This window comes from Accipiter gentilis, chromosome 11 (assembly GCF_929443795.1).
Source record: "Accipiter gentilis chromosome 11, bAccGen1.1, whole genome shotgun sequence".
In the NCBI taxonomy this organism is placed as follows: domain Eukaryota; kingdom Metazoa; phylum Chordata; class Aves; order Accipitriformes; family Accipitridae; genus Astur; species Astur gentilis.
In genome coordinates this window covers 14,250,843-14,270,955 of record NC_064890.1, presented here as the reverse complement: position 1 = coordinate 14,270,955, position 20,113 = coordinate 14,250,843, and the positions used below count along the sequence as shown (strand labels likewise).

General features: G+C 41.4%; 1 protein-coding gene across 3 annotated transcripts in view; it reads left to right on the top strand.

Annotated features, from left to right (window-relative positions):
* The window catches only part of RELN (reelin), a 305,906-nt gene that overhangs the window by 228,125 nt on the left and 57,668 nt on the right, over positions 1–20,113 (top strand). For all 3 annotated transcript variants that reach the window (XM_049814133.1, XM_049814132.1, XM_049814135.1), the window contains exons 26-32: positions 2,858–3,029; positions 3,410–3,610; positions 5,752–5,987; positions 8,082–8,239; positions 9,114–9,321; positions 14,915–14,991; positions 19,091–19,249. In XM_049814133.1, coding sequence (XP_049670090.1) covers positions 2,858–3,029; positions 3,410–3,610; positions 5,752–5,987; positions 8,082–8,239; positions 9,114–9,321; positions 14,915–14,991; positions 19,091–19,249 — 1,211 coding nt within the window. The remainder of the gene's footprint in view (positions 1–2,857; positions 3,030–3,409; positions 3,611–5,751; positions 5,988–8,081; positions 8,240–9,113; positions 9,322–14,914; positions 14,992–19,090; positions 19,250–20,113) is intronic.

Genomic DNA, 20,113 nt, shown 5'->3' with positions numbered 1-20,113 from the left:
AAAAAAACTATTTCTCAGTTTATGAAAACATGAATAATAATTTCAAGTTATAATGCTTAAAAGCCATCATTATATGGAAACTTTTCCAGGCTGCCACAGTAAACTCCTGCCACTAGGAAGGAAAAATCTAATGAAAGTGGGCCTTAAAACTGAAGTAAAATGTAAAGTTTCCAATCACTCACCTCCCATGTGAAACATGACGAAAATGCTAAGATCTGCAAAACATTAGCAAGCAAATACAGAACTTGCCCAAAAGAGGTATAGAAATCTGCCATTTCCTCTGACTCTGGTTTCAGATCTAATGAACATGTATTAATGTCACATACAACAAAAACTCGAAAGAAATATTTAAGGAGGAGAAGAAATCATGTTGAGCATTTCAAATTTGCTGTAAGATAGCTTGTCAGTGAAAATTTAAATTGCATTTGTCTGCATAGGTATTAACATTATTTCTATTACCTGTAGTTCATGTCTTTCAGTATGTAAAAAATTTTAGCTTCCCATCTTGTCAGTTTGCATTGCAATGAACAATGTTTTCAGAAGGACTTCTGTAACTCAGTAAACTGTCCTTTTCTAAAGGTGATCTAGGCACTTGGAAGTATAAAACCATTGAATTTTGTTTAGAATAGAATAGAATAGAATATTTCAGTTGGAAGGGACCTACAATTGTCAGCTAGTCCAACTGCCTCAGCACTTCAGGTCTGACCAAAGTTAAAGCATGTTATTTAAGGCATTGTCCTAATACGTCTTAAACACTAACAGGCTTGGGGCATTGACCACCTCTCTGGGAAGCCTGTTCCAGTGTTTGACCATCCTCTCGGTAAAGAAATGCTTCCTCACGTCCAGTCTAAACCTCCCCTGGTGCAGCTTTGAACTATTGCCACGTGTCCTATCACTGGATACCAGGGAGAAGAGCTCAGCACCTCCCTTTTCCACTTCCCCTCCTCAGGAAGCTGTAGAGAGCTCTTCAGCCTTCTCCAAACTAGACAAGCCCAAAGTCCTAAGCCGCTCCTCATAGGTCATTCCTTCCAGACCTTTCACCAGCTTTGTTGCCCTCCTCTGGACCCATTCAAGAACCTTCACATCCTTCTTAAACTGTGAGCCCAGAACTGCACACAGTACTCAAGGTGAGGCTGCACCAACACTGAATACAGTGGGATGAGCCCCCCTTTTGACTGGCTGGTTATGCTGTGTTTGATGCACCCCAGGATGGGGTTTGCCCTCTTGGCTGCCAGGGCACACTGCTGACTCATATTGAGCCTGCTGTCAACCACCACCCCCGGATCCCTTTCTGCAGGGCTGCTCTCCAGCCACCCCTCTCCCAGTTCATACTTGTGCCCATTGTTACTCCATCCTAGGTGCAGAATCCGGCATTTCGACTTGTTATATTTCATCCCATTAATCATTGCCCAGTGGTCCAATCTGTCTAGATCCCTCTGCAAGGCCTCTTGTTCCTTAAGACAATCAACAGCACCTCCCAGCTTGGTATCATCAGCAAACTTGCTAATGGTGCATTCAACTCCTGCATCCAGATCATTGATAAACATATTGAACAGGACTAGCCCTAGGATTGAACCCTGAGGAACACCACTGGTAACTGGTCACCAGCCAGATGTAGCCCCATTCACTACAACACTTTGAGTTCTGCCCTTCAGCCAGTTCTTCACCAGCACACCGTGAACCCCCTCATCCCACACTTGGACAACTTGTCCAGAAGGATGCTGTGAGGGACAGTATCAAAAGCCTTACTAAAATCTGGAAAAACTACATCCACCACCTTCCCTGCATCTACTAGGTGGGTGGTTTAGCCTCTACTTTGTCAAAATTACAGGACACGTCCAACAACGAAGCTACATGCTGAAACCTTCATCACTGGACTATCCAACATGTTATTTTTAGACAAAACATTTGCCCCTCTGAGTAACCAAGATTGATAGTCCTTACTGAATATAGCTATGCATATTTATTTTTCTGCTGCTTCAAATGTGGTCCAGATCTTATTTTCCAATTCCTTATTTTCCAACACATAAATCTATGAATCCTCTGGAAAAGAAGGTTCCCTGTACCCCTGAACAATTCCTCCACCCCTGTCTGCCTAACCAGCAAGTGAAGCAGGGTCTGTGGTACAAAATAACGTGGTATAAAGAAAGAGTACCGAAAGGAATATATGTATAAATACATGTACTTAAGGTGTCTGAAATAGAACTAAACAACTGATTAATTATTGTACTTTTTAACATAAGTATGATTAGGTTTGAAATTTTAACTTTTATTTAACATCATTTTTGTAAGGTGTTTCCTAAGCTGAATGTAAAGCAAACTATCTGAGAAGACCTAAAGTTCTTTTATGAAGATCCATATAGGAGGGCTGAAATATTTTTATCCACAGCAGAAAACTCTGCTACATAATCTATTGCATTGTAATAGAAGGATGCTTTTGTCTACAAATAGGCCCAACCAGCAGAAGAGAATGAGAAATCAGTTTTGCCAGCATATTTCACTATTACTTGCTGGCACAAGAAGAATGTTAAGACTTGCTGAACATGGATCAGCTGAACAGTTTAATTCAAAGCTGAAGAGTTCAAATCAGTTGCTTATTGTGCTAGGCAATATAGTGATAGAGAGTGAAAAATACCCATTTTTTTAAAGAGTTTACATTCTCCACAGACAAGAAGGACAAAGAAAGCTTCTTGATATGAAGTGTATAAATAGGTATGCAGATATGTAGAAGATTTCGGAGGGTTTCTACATGTAAGATAGATACTGGCTTTCCTGCCTCTCTTCCCTATTTAGTGGTATTTCTTCCATTTCTCTACAAACTGCTTTCCCTAAAGTCTGCTGAATTTCTGTTCTTCAGGTTTGTCTATCTGGAGCTGCCAGCTGCAGCCAAGACGCCTTGCACCAGGTTTCGCTGGTGGCAGCCCGTGTTTTCAGGGGAAGGCTATGATCAGTGGGCCATTGATGACATCATCATTTTGTCAGAGAAGCAGAAGCACATCATTCCCGTTGTTAATCCCACTTTACCACAGGTAATAAGTAAGAGCAGGCTATGGGCATCCGCACAAAACAGGAACCATCCTCTCTGTCAGTAGAATTTTTTTTCAATATAATTTTGTTTGAAAATATTGGGTGTCTTTAAAGAAACAGCCATAGTGTTTGCAGCTGTGTCTCTCTGTGTGAGAATAACCTGAGTCTTATCACAAAACCATCAGGCTCCTAATCTTTGTGACAGAGGATGTAATTATGTATCTCCTCAAAAAGTCAAGACAAATTTTGGAAATGACAATTTTTTGATAATGACAGAAAATATTAATTGCAAAATTTGAAAGGTGATCATTTGGGGAATTATTCTGAAGTCACACTGCAAGGTGATAGTACTTGCTGTTGCTTTCCTTTTCATTTCTAACAGAACTTTTATGAAAAGCCAGCATTTGATTACCCTATGAACCAACTGAGTGTATGGTTAATGTTAGCCAACGAAGGGATGACCAAAAACGAAAGTTTCTGCTCTGCCACCCCCTCCGCCATGCTCTTTGGTAAATCAGATGGAGACCGGTTTGCAGTGACTCGAGATTTAACACTGAAGCCTGGATATGTCCTGCAGTTCAAGGTATTCCTTACACATAAATCCCTGCAGAATATCAGTAAAACTGCCCTTTGTCAATACTTGCAAGATGTCACTGAGGCTACAGTTCAAAACAAGGTGATAAATTATACCACTGTGTAAAAAGGTGTGAAGAGCACAAGTATGAATTCATACAGCGTAAAATATCATGCTGCTTTCTAAAAGGATAGCCAAAACCTTGGTGCAGGAGAGCTTTTTTTACCCCTCTGGAGAAGTTTTAAAGCTTGTTGTTCTTCAACACATTTCAGAAGTGGGTTGAAGTGACTGTCATTATATTCGAGTCAGTACTAGGAAATGCTACTGCAGTGTCAATGGAAAAAGGATTTATCTTATCTGGGGCTTCATGACTACAAAAGCTGCAATGTGGTTTGCGTACATATTTTGTATTTTAAACTATTTAAGGACTTACAAGCTGCTCTGTATTCCAGTGTGGGTTTTTCATATAATTTACTTTTATTGTGTCAGTGAATATAGGCTCCAATTAGCATTCTCTTCTTTAAAGGGCTTACAAAAATTTCAGTGGTCTGACAATACATCAGAATATGGGTTCCAAAGAAAGTGTATTTGCTTTGACAAGCTCTTGTTTCTGAACCCTAATCAAAATTTTATTGAGTTTATAATGAAATCCCATTGGTGAATTCTGGAGGTTGGTTGCAATGCAATTTTAATGAGCTCACCACAAATACATGGTCCTTACATAATTGGTGGATACAGACACTGAATAATTTACAAGTGGAATTATTAAAGAGATCAGATGTTTACAGGCAGCTTTTCAAATATAATTCCCACAGTTCTATAAATAGGAAAGTTAGTTAGAAATAATGGGATTTGTAAAATAATCTCATTTCATCTAAAAGTTATGCTAATGAAATGCTACACAAACTGAGGGATTGCAGTACAATTTCTGAGTGAATATTGCTTGTAGTTTTATAGTTTAAACTGTCTAAAACCCCAAAATATTTCAATACATAAATACCATTTAGCCGGGAAAAGATGCTATTTGCCTCTTCACCACTTTCCTTCAGTGACTAAGTCTCCATTCTGTAGGTTTGATGATGAACAGCATTTCAAAAATTGTTTAGTCTAAAAAAGCAATACTTAAAGATATTTCATACACCTTCCATCACTGAAATACTTGGCAATGTAACATAAATATACAAAATATAAACAATGCGTATCAGAGAACATTGAGTTCTTCTTTATGAATTCTATTATTTGAGGCCTGAATTTATGCTCCTCTCTTTTTTGGAAAGCTTTTAAACTGGCCTGCACATAAATACGTTAGTCCTATTTGCGTGCTTTAAATTTAAACATATGGTTAAATGCTTTCCTGAGTTTGTGAAATTTCCATTTTAAATAGCTGCCTGGAATAATTTTGCATTGATAAACTCAAAGACAGTAATTTGTCAAAATTATTTCATTTTACATGAATGATTTTGTTTCATATTTTACATTCTACAGCTCAAGTAGAATTTCTGCAACAAAATAATGCAAACTAATATTTTTCTGATAGCTTGAAAAATGAAACTGAAAACTTCAAATCAGCAGTTGATTTTTGTCTTGGTTACATTCTCATTTCACATTTTAATATGCATTTTTCTACTTCATCCACTTTTGCCCTATTCTGGGGGCCCAAACTTCAGTGCCAACTCCCAGACATCATTTCTGCGAGGCCAATGACTAGGCTGTGGTCAGGGCTCGCAGCCCAGGGCAGGGGAGGGCCCTGGAGTCAGACTGATCCTCTGGGCACATTGGGTGGACTGCAGATGGGATGGGTCTCAGGGGACACAGCTCTTCCCACTCCTTCTGGGCATGTAGGTGCCTGTGCAGAGTTTGCTGTTTGTGGCCTGCTACGCACCGGGACCTTTGAGAAGTTATTTGCACATTTCAATGTGCTGAACCCAGCGATCTCAATGAAGGGAGAGTGGGAATTTTTACTGAGAAATTTCATACACGTGTAGGAAACAGATTCCAAGCATCAGTCACTGTTTGCCAGCAGGGTTCAAAGCAAGTGTTCAGAGCGTTAAGCCTCCTAAACCAAAAAGTCAGAGGTGGTTTGCAGCCAGTAAATGCCAATAACAGCACAGGTTTCTTCTGCTCGTATATGATGCTCTGCTTTTTTGCAGTTGAACATTGGTTGCACGAACCAGTACAGCAGCTCTGCTCCTGTTCGACTTCAGTACTCGCACGATGCTGGGCTCTTCTGGTCACTCGTGAAGGAGGGCTGCTACCCTGCATCTCCGGGCACGAAAGGATGTGAGGGAAGCTCCCGGGAGCTGAGCGAGCCAACCGTGTATCACACAGGAGACTTTGAGGACTGGACAAGAATTACTATTGTTATCCCCAGGTCGCTTGCCGCCAGGTACTGTACATTGTAAACCAGTGATGCTAGTGGTACCCGTGAATTAGCTGCCTCTTCTTTGATATTACATTAGGAAAAAAATGCAAGCTGTGTGTAAAAGCGGTGTTAAAAATCGGCAGATCTGGGAAAAATACACCATGCTCTCCAAAACAGTGAGAAGCTTTCCATTTTAAAGGTGTCACAACAGTCTACAAAATTAAATTACAAAGCAACAAGGAACCTGGAACATTTTAATTTTACATCAATCTCTTCATCATGGTGCTGTGTCCCCTTACACATATCAGTTAGGTCAGAGGCACCAGCAAGAGAGTGATAAGTCACTTGAATCAAATAAGCCATTGGAACAGGATTACTTTTGCAGTTACCCCTGGGCAAAGAAACCCTAGAAGGGTACTTGAGCTGCTGCATAATGTGCTGTGTCACTGAAGGTGGCCGGGACAGCCGAAGTCAAAGGAGGGAGGAATGACAGGTGTGCTCACCTGCGAGCACAACCTCAGCATCGGGTTAATACAGATGAGAAAACATCAGGTGGTGGAAGACGCAAATAAGTCTTGACATCTGGAGGCTTTTCTCAATCTTACTTGGATTTGGCTGAATTTTCTCACTCGCCTTGCTTGCTGTCATACGCTGTCAGTAAACTGCCCCAGTCTGATTTGCTGCCTGCACCAAGTGCTGCCAGCGCCGCCGGCAGCCGTCCCCCTGAGCCCCTGGCCATGCCCTCGCTGCCTCCTGCCTTTCTCCCCCCAGGCAGCTGCCCCTGGGTTTCAGCCCCATCCTCCTGCCACAAGCTCCTCATCCTCGAGCCCTGGCACAGATTTTGAGTACGTGGCATATTGTGTAGCAGGAAAGCCACTGCCTTTGCCGCAAGGAGTTGAAATAGCAGCGTGTACCGTAACAAGTTTGTCTTTTCTTCAGTAATTGGCCAATAAAAGCAGGTGCCAAATCGCACAGATCTGACACCAACTGATTTGATTTACCCAAAACAAGCAGTGCAGAATCAATAGCAGCAATCTGTTTGGCATTATGTTCAGTAATGTGATCAGGAATAAGAAGCTCATGCTAATACATTAAAAATGCAAGTAGTGTGAGTCTGATGAGGGTCTCGGCGTGTTGAAAACTGAATTTGTTGTGGGTCACTTTGGAAATCATGGTTTACGGGTTATCCAGAGAGCATCCCCTTTCATCAGTTGGTACAGAGCACTAGCACGATGATCATCTACCTACCGAATCCCAGTGCATAGCAGAAAAAAAGCAATAGGTTTATTATATTTTAGGCAGAGTAGCAAAGAGGATCTTAGTTAATCCATTGGATTGGCAATGAGATTTTAAGGCTGTTCCCCTCTCTGGAGCTCCTCTAAAGTGATTCAGCTAAAAGTTAAAGACTAAAAAGGAATAACCAAAATATTTTTTCTTTAACAAATTTCCTATGCAGTGGGTCAGCTGCAGTAACTTTAGTGTAGGCTCACTGAAGTCCCTGGAGCAGTTTCAGTTATACAAGTTAAGGATTAGATTACTGTTTTCCAGGAATTTCATGTTGTTGTCCAAGAATAAAAATCTTGTATTTCTGTCCACATGTCCTGTAGGACACATTATTTGCCATTATTTTTAGGAAGTGGATGATTTTTCTTGTATCCAAATCACTTGAAGGTTTTTTACTAAAAATTGTACAGTCCCATAATAAACTCTGTATCACTGCCATTTCTGAGTTCCTTTCATAAGTACTGTAAGAAATGGAGTTCTGGGATTTTAATATGTAATTAGCAGTTCAGGTTGAACTGAGTAGTGAAAGGCATCTTCAGAGTCACGTTTAATCATTCACTCTTGTTGGTAAAACCATTTATCTGCTCTTTGCATCATACTGGATAAGGTGGATAAGGGCCAGAAAAATAGAGGAAGTCAAAATACATCTGGAAAAAATATCCTTAAGTGAAGTTGCACAAAATGTAGGATGTCAGAAATATTTTCCAGGCATCCATTTGCATCTTACTTGCAAATGGCTAATTCAGGAAAAGCTCCTTCTAATCTTAAACAAGGAGCAGTAGATACTGAAGCTGGGAATAGTAATACCAAGTCTTCGTCGTTGTTTCTCTACAGTAAGACTCGATTCCGCTGGATTCAGGAGAGCAGCTCCCACAAGAGCGTGCCTCCTTTTGGCTTAGATGGCGTTTACATTTCTGAGCCTTGCCCCAACTACTGCAATGGTCACGGGGACTGCGTCTCAGGGGTCTGCTTCTGTGACCTGGGCTACACAGGTAAGACAACCCTTTTTAGGTGGGATTAGAGTAAGCATTGGCTAAGTTAAAGCTGTAAATCTAGCATCTTGTTTTTCCTCTTCAATATTCTGGAAAAATATATGATGACACAAATTTCACAGGCTGCCAGCAGGAGTCTTTTCATTTTGTTAAATAAAATTCAGCACAGGCAAAATAGAGCAGCTGAAGGCAGCGGACACCGGTGATGTTTCTGGCAACCACAATCTTTGAACATCACCGTCTGTATGAATGGGAAGTGACTAGCAATACAAGAGAAAACAAAATTTTATAAACTAAAAAGTCTTCTTAAAAGCCTTTGGATCATCTTCAAAAGAATTGGTGCTGTTTTTGAGTCCCCTGGCCATCAGATGGCATGGGACCAGGAGGGAACATATGTTCTGACAGGCCCTTCTGTGGAAAATTGTGCTCACTTGTGGTTTCAGGGGCTTTTATGCTGAAATACAAAAAAAAAAAAAACCCAAACCCAACAGAAAAAACAGTGATTGACACAACCAGTTGCACGCTGCAGTCTTTTCAACCCTTTATACCAACAAAGCAATAAGCTAACATCTTTTGTTCAATTTGCTTAAAATGAAATATAAGGATACTATTTTTCTGTTTACATAAAATGCCTTATCAACATAAAACGCAGCTGTTTTTCACCTAGTGAAATAAGCCATCTTAGAGTTTAGAGGAAGAGAGCTTATTCTGCCTACGAAAATTTGTAAAGTGGGTTTAAAAAGCTACAATCCTGTCATCAGGGCATTTTCTTAGAAAAGCAACAGAACCGTCTGCCAATGTACTGTATCTGACCTTTACTCTGTTCAGCACAGTTTCACCAAAGCATCTTCCATATATTTTTTTTTTCTTGAAGCATCGCATGGAACCTGTGTGTCTAATGTGCCTAATCACAGTGAGATGTTCGACAGGTTTGAGAGGAAGCTAAGCCCTCTCTGGTACAAGATAACAGGAGGTCAGGTTGGGACAGGCTGTGGCGTGCTCAGCGACAGAAAATCTCTGTACTTCAATGGACCTGGCAAAAGGGAGGCGAGGACTGTTCCCCTGGACACCACAAATATCAGGTCAATCCTCAGTGCTGCTTCTCACAATTGTCTGTGTATTCATGTTGTCTCCTCTCCGCTATTACAAGTGTAGATGTGAGAAGGTGAGAAATGTTTTTCTGGTAATTGCAACCTGTACAAGAAATCTTAAAGGAAGAGAAGTTCATTTTTTGTTCATTCTGGTGTACTATTTCTTTTTCTATAGAGAGAGTACTTAGGTTAGAAACTGTGAAATAGCAGCATAAAAACCCGTGAACTCTTTATCCGTCTGAGAAGATGGTTTGCATTGTATTCTAGATGGACAGGCAGAAGATGTGGTCTTAAGACTGTACAAAACCTAAGCCTCTGCTTATAGCTGGACAGAAAAACTCCCTTTCCCCTGACTGCATTGAATTGCAGGCATAGCGATGGCATAGCAATGAGCTGTTGTTTACTTGCCAGATGTTGTGAATTAGTCTACTTGTCAGCAGTGTAAAAAAATGGAATGTAAATTGTTTCTGTGTAGCCAAGAGGCTAACAAGCCTTCACCTCTCTCCCTGCTGCCACTGAATCCTGCTCCACTGGTAGCAATTATCCTTTTTCTCTCAAATTGTCTAATTGATTAACGTAATTAGGGTAAACAAAGGACTGTTAATTCTAACCATTATTTAGCCTGGAGTTTACTGCTGCTGTGTCCAGTCTTATGAGGCATCATGCACCTGAAGCCTTGCCCACCCTACAATTATAACAGTTAGCTTAACAAAAGATACTTCTCCCGACAAACACTGCTCCAAGACTAAGTAATGCCACGATTTGCTGCCTTATTTAATTTGTGGGATCACTCGGCAAAGATTGGCCACAAGTTACTGCTACTGCTCTCCAGCTCAGGCTGGTGGCGCTCCTTAAGGCAGTATGGGTGCTGTAGGTTTGGGGACATCCCTAGCTGCTCCCTGGCGCTGAGCAGCACAGCACCAGCTGCCTTTCCTCTGTCCCCTGCATGTCTGACAAATAACATGAATTATTTATATAATTATGTAAATTAGTTAATAATTAAATTAATTAATTGTTTGACAAATACACTTTGGACAAGTACATGTTTGCACTGGAACTCTGGGAAGATCTGAGCACTTCTCTTCTGTTCCACTGTCTTTTTAAATCTTATGTTATTAATCCTGTGAAGCATAATATTGGAAGTAACCACATCATCAAGAAGTCTATATTCAAACAGTATTTTTGAGTTATTCCTTCTTTCCTAGAGAAATCTTTTTATAAAAGAAAAGGATTTTCTTTAGCTTTAAGATTACTTTGAAACCAATTTTAATGCTAGATATTCATATTTATAGCTTTCCATTTTTACAGAATTCAAACCATTTTAAAAGCCAAAAGAAGTTTTAAAATACTGAGCAATGTTCTTTCTTGACTTTTTAAATCTATCACTGCTTCTGCTTTGCACGAGAATATGGTCATCCGGTGTCTTAAAACTGCCCCAGGAACATAAATGGCCAGAGGGACACCTGGTAAGAGCAACCAGGATCCCTCTTCTGAGCACATGCTCTCCATGTGAGCTGCTCTCAGCTGTGACTGGTCATTTTGTCAAAACAAATCATCATTTAATTTTTTTATAAGTATCACAGTGAGCAGTTTAACCTCCTTGAACATTTTAAGCTTGAAGCCACATCCCTGGGCTGTTTGTTAGACAGAAGAAACACACTGGTCATCTGAAACACATATGGGACTAACATTGATTTTTTTTGTTTCTTCAGCCATGTGTGTGCTCAAGGGTAGTAACCACCGCATGCCACTTGACCAGAACATGGACTTCTTAGACTACAGCAATTACCCCAGGCTGCTTTTATGTTCAGTGGAGAGAATAGCTGCTTCAAAAGGGCAATGCAACTCATCCTAAAATAGGGTCTAGCTAAGGCCAGTGCTTTGTCTTCTGGAAGCTTGTATTTTTTTCATATAATTATAAGGCAGTCTAGGTTGGCCATGTAAAACAGACATTCAGCTTCAGACACCTTGCCTAGAACAGGTGCATCCCAGTTTAATGTTTGAGACCATCTGTAACATTAAGTGGGTCTTTTTTTACTAGAAGCAAAGGCAGACTAAGTTTGTAAGAGAGTGTGGAGTTAACTGAAAGACCCATACCCTAAAAAGAAAATAATTCCTCAGCCTAGAATTTTTTTTTCCATTATTGGAGCTAAAATTAATGTCACTTGAAAGAGGAGATTAGAGGGAAGCACTTTTTCCCATTTTGGTATTGCTTTTTGCATTCAATAATGCCTTGCATAGAATTCGGTTATCTTATTAGGGGTCATCTTAGCCCCTGCACAGTTATCTTTTATTTTTGCGTGGATTTTTTGGTTGGGGGTTTTTGGTGACTGAGTAAACAGCAAGAAAATATGCCTTGAAAGACATATCGTTAGATATGTGGATTGAGAGTTGTGAATAGGAAGGCTGAAACTGCTACAGTAGATTTTAAGCTTCTTATTTTTCAGGTTAATAGCGTTTTCCCAGACCTTTTAAGATCTTGTTTCATTAAATCAGGCATGGAAGAGCAAAAAAATGAAAAATATTGCAAGACATTAAATTTTTATTTTCATTCTGAATTCCTGCAGACCAATGTATGCATATTCCCTATCATCTTTCTTCCGTTACAGCTTCCTGAATGTAAAGTGTAAATTTTATGTAAGGAATGTAAAGAATTTTTGTCCTTTTTTGTAAGAAGTACAAAGACCCTTTTCCCCTTTGCCCTTCTCTTCCCAGAGGAGGTGCATGGTGGCTCAGTGCTCCCAGTCTGCTCTGCTCCAAAGGGGTTGATTTGACATCCCAAGGTGTGTGGTGCTGCTCAGGGAAGAAGCCCAACAGGGCACTGCCAAACTCAGGTGTCAAGCTAAGAGCATTTAAAACTAAAGCTTGCTCCCTGACGGCAATTTTCATAAACAAGCACTCAATGTTTAGCATATACATTAAGTGCTATCATCATCTTAGCTTTGTTTGTCCTATTGTCTCCTTATTCCTTTATATGATTGACTGCACTTTTTTCACAGATATTAGGAGAATGTCCCATAGCACTAAGAGACCTGTAAGTGTCAAAATTCATCTCACCCAGGCCATTTTTTTTGCCTTACACTTCAGAACCCCCCTGGAGTCTCTCCATCCCTTCCCTTTTGCATGTCCCAATGTGCCAAAGGCACAATTTCACCAGCAGTATTTCCATCCTCCTAACTGACAATATGATACCTGGATGCATTTTGGTTACTGATGAGCTACTGACACCCATCTTGATGGCCTGTCCCTTATGACACTTTTCACTATCTGTTCAGTGAGAGCATTTGCACACAGTACATACCTGGCAGCTAGATAAAAACCATGGAATATTTTTTTTTTTTTTTCCAAGCAGTGGCATCTGGCTTGTTAGCTGACTTGGCTCCCATCTGCATTACAGACTCCGTTGCTAATAACTATGCAGTCATCCCAGAGAGCTGTTCTGGGTCAAATGCTTACAGATCAGATGGACCAATTCACCCTTCTGCAGAAAGGGATTTTTTTGTCTTTTGTTTTTGCTTTTTTACCAAGCTTTACATTTGGCAAGCAATAAAAAAGAATTTCATCATAGGACTGTAAATCTTTTCACCTCTGAGACTGCTGTCTAGTGTTTTCTTGCCTGAATACTGTCTCAGACAACAGAACTGCAGCACACAATAGGAGCTACTTGGCTAAATAGTGTAATGCTGTGAGCCTGCCTGCTCTTGAGCTATCTATGGGGTTATATTATGAATGAGACTGATAAGTATATTCTGGCTTGTCCTAGTCGCTCTGGATATACAAAACATCTCAGATAGGAGATACTGATTTTGATAACGGAACTGGAGTGTGGTTGGGTTTAGAACCAGAAGAGGATCATGACATTCTGTATGTAGTAGAGGGAAAGTGGAGTCCTGTCTGCATTGTACTGGGCTTGGCTGTAGTCCTGTGGCTTGTCTGTGATTTTACTGATATCACTACAAATTAGGACCAGATCACCTAAAGTGCAAAGCATTATCTTTGTGGGGAATTGTTTGAGTGACAAATGAAGCCTCGTTTCTTCACACAGAGATACAGATTCACCTCAGAAATAGTATTTAAAATAAAGAAGTTATTTACAAGCAGTAGAATTAATAAAGCCTGCAGGCTTTATAAATACTTTAGATTTTTGTCCTTTTTTCCCTCAAAACCCCTGTTTGGCAATAACGCCATCTCACCCTATGTGCTCCACAAGGACATCCCCAGCACAAGGGACAAGCAATTGCTTCCAAAAAACATCACATCAGCAAGTACACCAATAGTCATAACACAACAGGCAGGCATCATCCTCAGTCAAAAACTGGCTAGGAAACAAGAAGGAGAATGGCATCACCAACTTTCAGCATGCAAAAGCTCATCGTAGGGATGAGTCCAGGTTCCCTGCTCTGTTCGGGCACTGTTTCAGGTGTGCAACACAGACAACCTGTGAGATAGATGAGGGGGCAATGGCATTCTCAATCATCTCTATGCTCTTTACATTAGTTATGACCAGATAAGACTCAGATGAATGTTGGAGACATGCAATGAAATTTGGTGAGTGAGCAGCAGGACATTGATTGAAACGAATTGCTGTTACATAGCACAATAGTGCACATCTAAGAGGAAATGTAAACTACACTGACACCACAGGGTCACAATTAAAAATATCCGTTCAGCAAGGATACCAGGGCATCACTGCAGATGGGGGAAAAAAAATTAACAATATTTTGGAGCACAAGGATGGGATAATTATTAATTCAAATATAGCTAAATAGGGGTGTTCCAGGCTAATCCAAAGTTCTGTCAATAAAACCAGCAACGCTGTCTCAAAGGGATGTTGCAGCTTTAGAATGGTTGCAGAAAAAGGTTATGGGGAAAATCAAGGACATGGGAAAACTTTCATGCAGAGAGACAGATGAAAAGGTTGCCATGGTTTACAGTAGAAAGGAATAAGAGAAGGCAGGGAAGTGATAAAAGTACTGCCTACAGGGAAGGTTGCAAGAAAGGCAGATCAGGAAGATTTTTTCCCTGTCTCATGACATAAGAACAAGAGGATATTCAATGAAATCAAAATGTATAGGTTCGAAATCAAAAAGTCTACTTCACAAAATGTCCCATGAACGCTTTTCACTGAAAACTGTTTATATCAAGAGTTTAAGGACCAAAAGGGGATTGGTGGTTTAGTGAGGATATAATAATTTTATTAAAACTCTAATATTGTATTTTAAAGCTTAAACCAATTTCCAGTTACAAGAAGTCAAGGTAAGATCTGATATAAGGAGCAGATTTGCCTGCTTTGGAGATTTTTCATCTTTGTGTGAAAGAAGAAACTGCTAAATACTGCTATTCAGTCCAACAATACATTTATTAGTTTCAGGATCAATAAACCACATCACCTTCTTCTGTCTTGGATCCTTCACTGTTTACTCTGGCCATGCTTTATTTCACTGGGAACATTACCTAATCAATAAGCCTGGAATAATGACTTAACTGAAAATGCCACATTAGCTAAGAGAGGAGAGTTATCCTAACTGATCTTGTGGTATCAGAACATACTTACGCTTCTCTTCTGCCCTAATTTTTTTAACAGGCTAGTTCAATTTTATGTACAAATTGGAAGCAAGGCTGTTGGTAATTCCTGCAACAGACCAAGAGCCAGGAATGAAGGTAAAGCTGCTTTTCTTTATAATAAGCTTTTTATATTTTCGGTCTTCTACAGTGATTTTGCCTTTTACTGCCTTTACAAAATAAAAAAGTTTGTTTTATTTTTAACATAAATCAGTTAACCCTTCAGTTTTCATAAATGGTGCAGAAAACTATTGACTTTTGTTCCACATTTGTATTTATAACTTTTTCCATCAAACCTAACGGTGATCTATCAGTAGGAGTAACTGTTGGAGCTGTGATGGTTTAGAAAGACAACATTTACAAGATAAGGAGAAATAGCTTTTATTAAACTGCTTGATAGTATTGGAAAACAGGTAAACTTACAAGTATGTAGGACTTTCTTCAGGTCTGAAATAAAAAGAATAAAATTAGAGTTCAGGATAAAGTGGGCAACCTCCATTTCTGACCTGAAGAGCTGTGTGCCTGAAAACTTGTTCAGCTTCTCAACTACACCAATGGGTCTAATAGAAGATTGCCTTCCAACTCAAGCTCATGCATGATTTACCTGAAATTCAAAATTATAAAGCCACAGATGAATAAATATTTAGTCTAAAGAAATTAATCTTTCCCAGCTGTCTCCTCTCTTATTTTATCCATATGCTTAGACTTATCGGGACAGGGGGCTGATATTTGTGTTTGGGAAGGATCAGCAGAGTTTTGGGAGCAGATTCCCCATGTAATGTCATCCAGTTGCATGAATCATAGAATCATAGAATGGTTTGGGTTGGAAGGGAACTTAAAGATCATCTAGTTCCAACTGTCCTGCCGTGGGCAGGGACACCTTCCACTGGACCAGGTTGCTCAAAGCCCCATCCAACCTGGCCTTGAACACTTCCAGGAGGTGACATCCACAAACTCTCTGGGCAACCTGTTCCAGTGCCTCACCCCCCTCACAGTGAAGAACTTCTTCCTAACATCTAGTCTATATCTACCCTCTTCCAGTTTAAAATGGTTACCCCTTGTCCTATCACTACACTCCCTATTAAAGAGTCCCTCCCCATCTTTCCTGTAGGCCCCCTTTCAGTATTGAAAGGCCATTATAAGGTATCCCCAGAGCCTTCGCTTCTCCAGGCTGAACAGTCTCAACTCTCTCAGCATGTCCTTATAGGAGAGGTGCTCCAGCCTTCTGATCATCTTCGTGGCCCTCCTCTGGACCTGCTCGAGCAGGTCCATGTCTTTCTTATGTTGGGGTCCCCAGAGTTGAACACAGTACTCCAGGTGGAGTCTCATGAGAGTGGAGTAGAGGAAGAGAATCACTTCCCTCGACCTTCTGGTCACAATTCTCTTGATGCAGCCCAGGATACAGTTGGCTTTCTGGACTGCAAACGCACATTGTCAGGTCATATTGAGTTTCTGGTCATCCAACAACCCGAAGTCCTTTATTTGTAGGGCTGCTCTCAATCCACTCATCACCCAGTGTGTGTTCTTGGGATTGGCCCGACCCGTGTGCAGGACCTTGCACTTGGCCTTGTTGAACTTCATAAGGTTCCCATGGACACACTTCTCAAGCCTGTCAAGGTCCCTCTGGATGGTATCCCATCCCTCCAGCGTGTCGACCACACCACACAGCTTGATGTCATCAGCAAATTTGCTGAGCATGCACTCAATCCTACTGTCCATGTCGCTGACAAAGATGTTAAACAGCACCAGTCCCAACACCGACCCCTGAGGAATGCCACTCATCACTGATCTCCACTTGGACATGGAGCCGTTGACTGCAACTCTTTGAGTGCGACCATCTGGCCAATTCCTTATCCACCAAGTGGTCCATCTGTCAAATGCATGTCTCTCCAATTTAGAGACAAGGATGTTGTGCAGAACAGTGTCAAACACTTTGCACAAGTCCAGCTAGATGATGTCCATTGCTATTCTCTTATCCACCAATGCTGTAACCCCATTGTAGAAGGCCACCAAATTTGTCAGGCATGATTTGCCCTTAGTGAAGCCATGTTGGCTGTCATCAATCACCTACTTATTTTCCATGTGCCTTAGCGTAGTTTCCAGGAGGATCTGCTCCATGATATTGCCAGGCACAGAGGTAAGACAGACTGGCCTGTAGTTCCCCAGGTCTTCCTTTTTTCCCTTTTTAAAAATGGGGGTTATGTTTCCCCTTTCCCAGTCAGTGGGAACTTCACCAAACTGCCACAACTTCTCAAATATGATGAATAGTGGGTTAGCCACTTCATCTGCAAGTTCCCTCAGGACCTGTGGATGCATCTCATCAGGTCACATGGACTTGTGCACCTTCAGGTTCCTTAGATGGTCTCGAACCTGATCCCCTCCTATAGCGGGCAGTTCTTCACTCTCCCAGTCCCTGCCCTTGCCTTCTGCAACTTGGGTGGTGTGGCTGGAGCACTTGCTGGTGAAGACTGAGGCAAAAAAGTTGTTGGGTACCTCAGCCTTCTCCATGTCCCAGGTAACCAGGCCTCCTGTTTCCTTCTGGAGAGGGCCCACATTTTCCCTAGTCTTCCTTTTATCACTGGTGTACCTATAGAAGCTCTTCTTGTTTCCCTTGACATCCCTGGCCAGATTTAATTTTATCAGGGCTTTGGCTTTTCTAACCTGATCCCTGGCTGCTTGGACAGTTTCTCTGTATTCCTCCCAGGCTACCTGTCCTTGCTTCCACTCTCTGTAGGCTTCCTTTTTGTTTTTGAGTTTGTCCAGGAGCTCGTTGTTCATCCACGCAGGCCTCCTGGTGTTTTTGCCCAAGTTCCTCTTCATTGTGATGCATTGCTCCTGAGCTTGGAGGAGGTGATCCTTGACTATTAACCAGTTTGCTTGGGCTCCTCTTCCCTCCAGCACTGTATCCCATGGTACTCTACCAAGCAGATCCCTGAAGAGGCCCATGTCTGCTCTCCTGAAGCCCAGGGTAGCGAGCTTGCTGTGCAGCCTCCTCACTGCCCTAAAGATCTCGAACTCCATCATTTCACGGTCACTGCAGCCAAGGCTGCCCTTGAGCTCCACATTCCCCACCAGCCCCTTCTTGTTGGTGAGAACAAGGTCCAGAACAGCACCTCTCCTTATTGGCTCCTCCATCACTTGGAGAAGGAAGTTATCACCAACACATTCCAGGAACCTTCTGGATTGCTTATGCCCTGCCATGTCATCGCTCCAACAGATATCAGGGTGGTTGAAGTCCACCATGAGGACCAGGGCTTGTGAACATGAGGCTGCTCCTACCTGTCTGTAGGGGGCCTCATCTGCTCAGTCTTCCTGGTCGGGTGGCCTGTAGCAGACCCCCATTATAATGTCACCTTTCAATGAAGACAGACCACTGACATCTGGTAGATGAGAAAACTTCATTTTCCTCTCAATATAAATAATTTAACATCAGTGGACTGTTTCCTGATGTGTGGCACTTACTTACATTGATACTGACTCAGAACTGTCATCTTTCAGAACAGATTACAGTGAGGGTTTGATTCTTCTCTCATTTGCACCAGTATAAGACACAAGAAAATCCTTTCTTTGAACATACTCCAGGATAGAAAAGTTTTAAGAGAAGAAATATACTGAAGTGCTTCTTTCTTGTATTGTCCCCTTTGATGAGCTCATAAGTGACTTCACAATTCTGCTATGTCCTAGTATTTGCCCTACTGTGTGATAGATACCAAGACTATCTTAAATTATCTAAATACTATGATAATTAACTTTTAAGGATGCTGTGAGCTTGCATAGGTAGCATGAGCATTGCGAACTACCCATACTGGGAGCCCAGCTATCAGAATTACAACTCAGTGTCCCACACAAACTGCAAGGATACCCAACATGAAATAAATACTGAATATATAAAGAATGTCACATTATTCCTATTGTTTCTGTGCTACAATCGTTAGTTTCACTGAGGTAGTAAAAGATTTGATCCTTTGAGTTTGGTGAAGACAAGCAAGATAACGTGTGGCAGCTGGTGAGCCCACATCACCTTTGCAGTAGGACTTCGTCCACAAAATGCTCCTGGACCAGGAGATGCCAAAAGGGATGGGGGAGATGCTAAAAGTCATGTGCACTGAACGGAGGTTGGCAGCTCCTGAGCACAGGCTGAAGAGTTGTCCCCCTTTGCTCTGTACAGTCAGACTGTCTTTTGTAATTTTAAATATAGGGCTTATTGTTCAATACACAAATGACAACGGGATCACTTGGCATTTGCTGCGAGAGCTGGACTTCATGTCGTACCTGGAACCCCAAGTTGTTTCGATAGACTTACCTCGGGAGGCCAAAACCCCTGCCACCGCTTTCCGCTGGTGGCAGCCACAACATGGTAAGCAACACCATCCTAAAAATTCATTAAGCAGCTTTACATGACCCACATGTCAATGCTTCTCAGTGTTCTGCAGAAACCTCAGCTTGCCAAAAATACAGTATGGTGAACAGTTGGGTGCTTAAGAACATATTTAGGCTTTCCTCAGTCACACTGCAGACTTGATTTTCTTTATAGCAACAAGTGGAATAGTGGGCTAAGAGTAAAATTGTGTAAGAGCTAAGTTTAAACCAAAGATGCTGAGACATAACAAAGGGGAAAGGAAAACAATATTACACAGAAAAGCCTAAATAAGATTAGAGGATTTACCTGAGTATAGAGTGACCTGGGATGCAAAATGGCTTGCACACTTTATCTCATTTTTTCTCTGTTTTGGAAGAGGAGGCATAACTTGGCCTTGAATCTGCCTACCTGGTGGCTCCCATCTCACTCTTTTAATATCTCCACACTGCAAAAGAGGACCCCCATCCCCTGCCATTTCTGGTGTCCCAGAGCCCTGCTCCCCTGCCTTCTGCTGCACCTCCAAAGCCCACTCAGCCACTTCTGGCATCCTCAGCTGAAAGTAAATCCCTGATGCTGACTGATACCTACAGCCACTGTGAGAGCTACCAGCTTGCATGGGGGCACGCTACCACTATTAAATGTGTCCTGATTAAGTGTCTTGCCTTTGTGCAAGACAGCAGCTCCTGGATCCCTGCAGGAAATATAAGGTCATATTCAGAAATACAGCAGAGTACATTTTAACAGCAATTCCCTGGGGAGAAAAGCACACAGCTTACGTTCAGGTAATTATGGTATGCAGCTTCTTGGATATAATCTATCATTTTGATGGCTGTTTTTTATTCGTACATTTTCTTACAATGC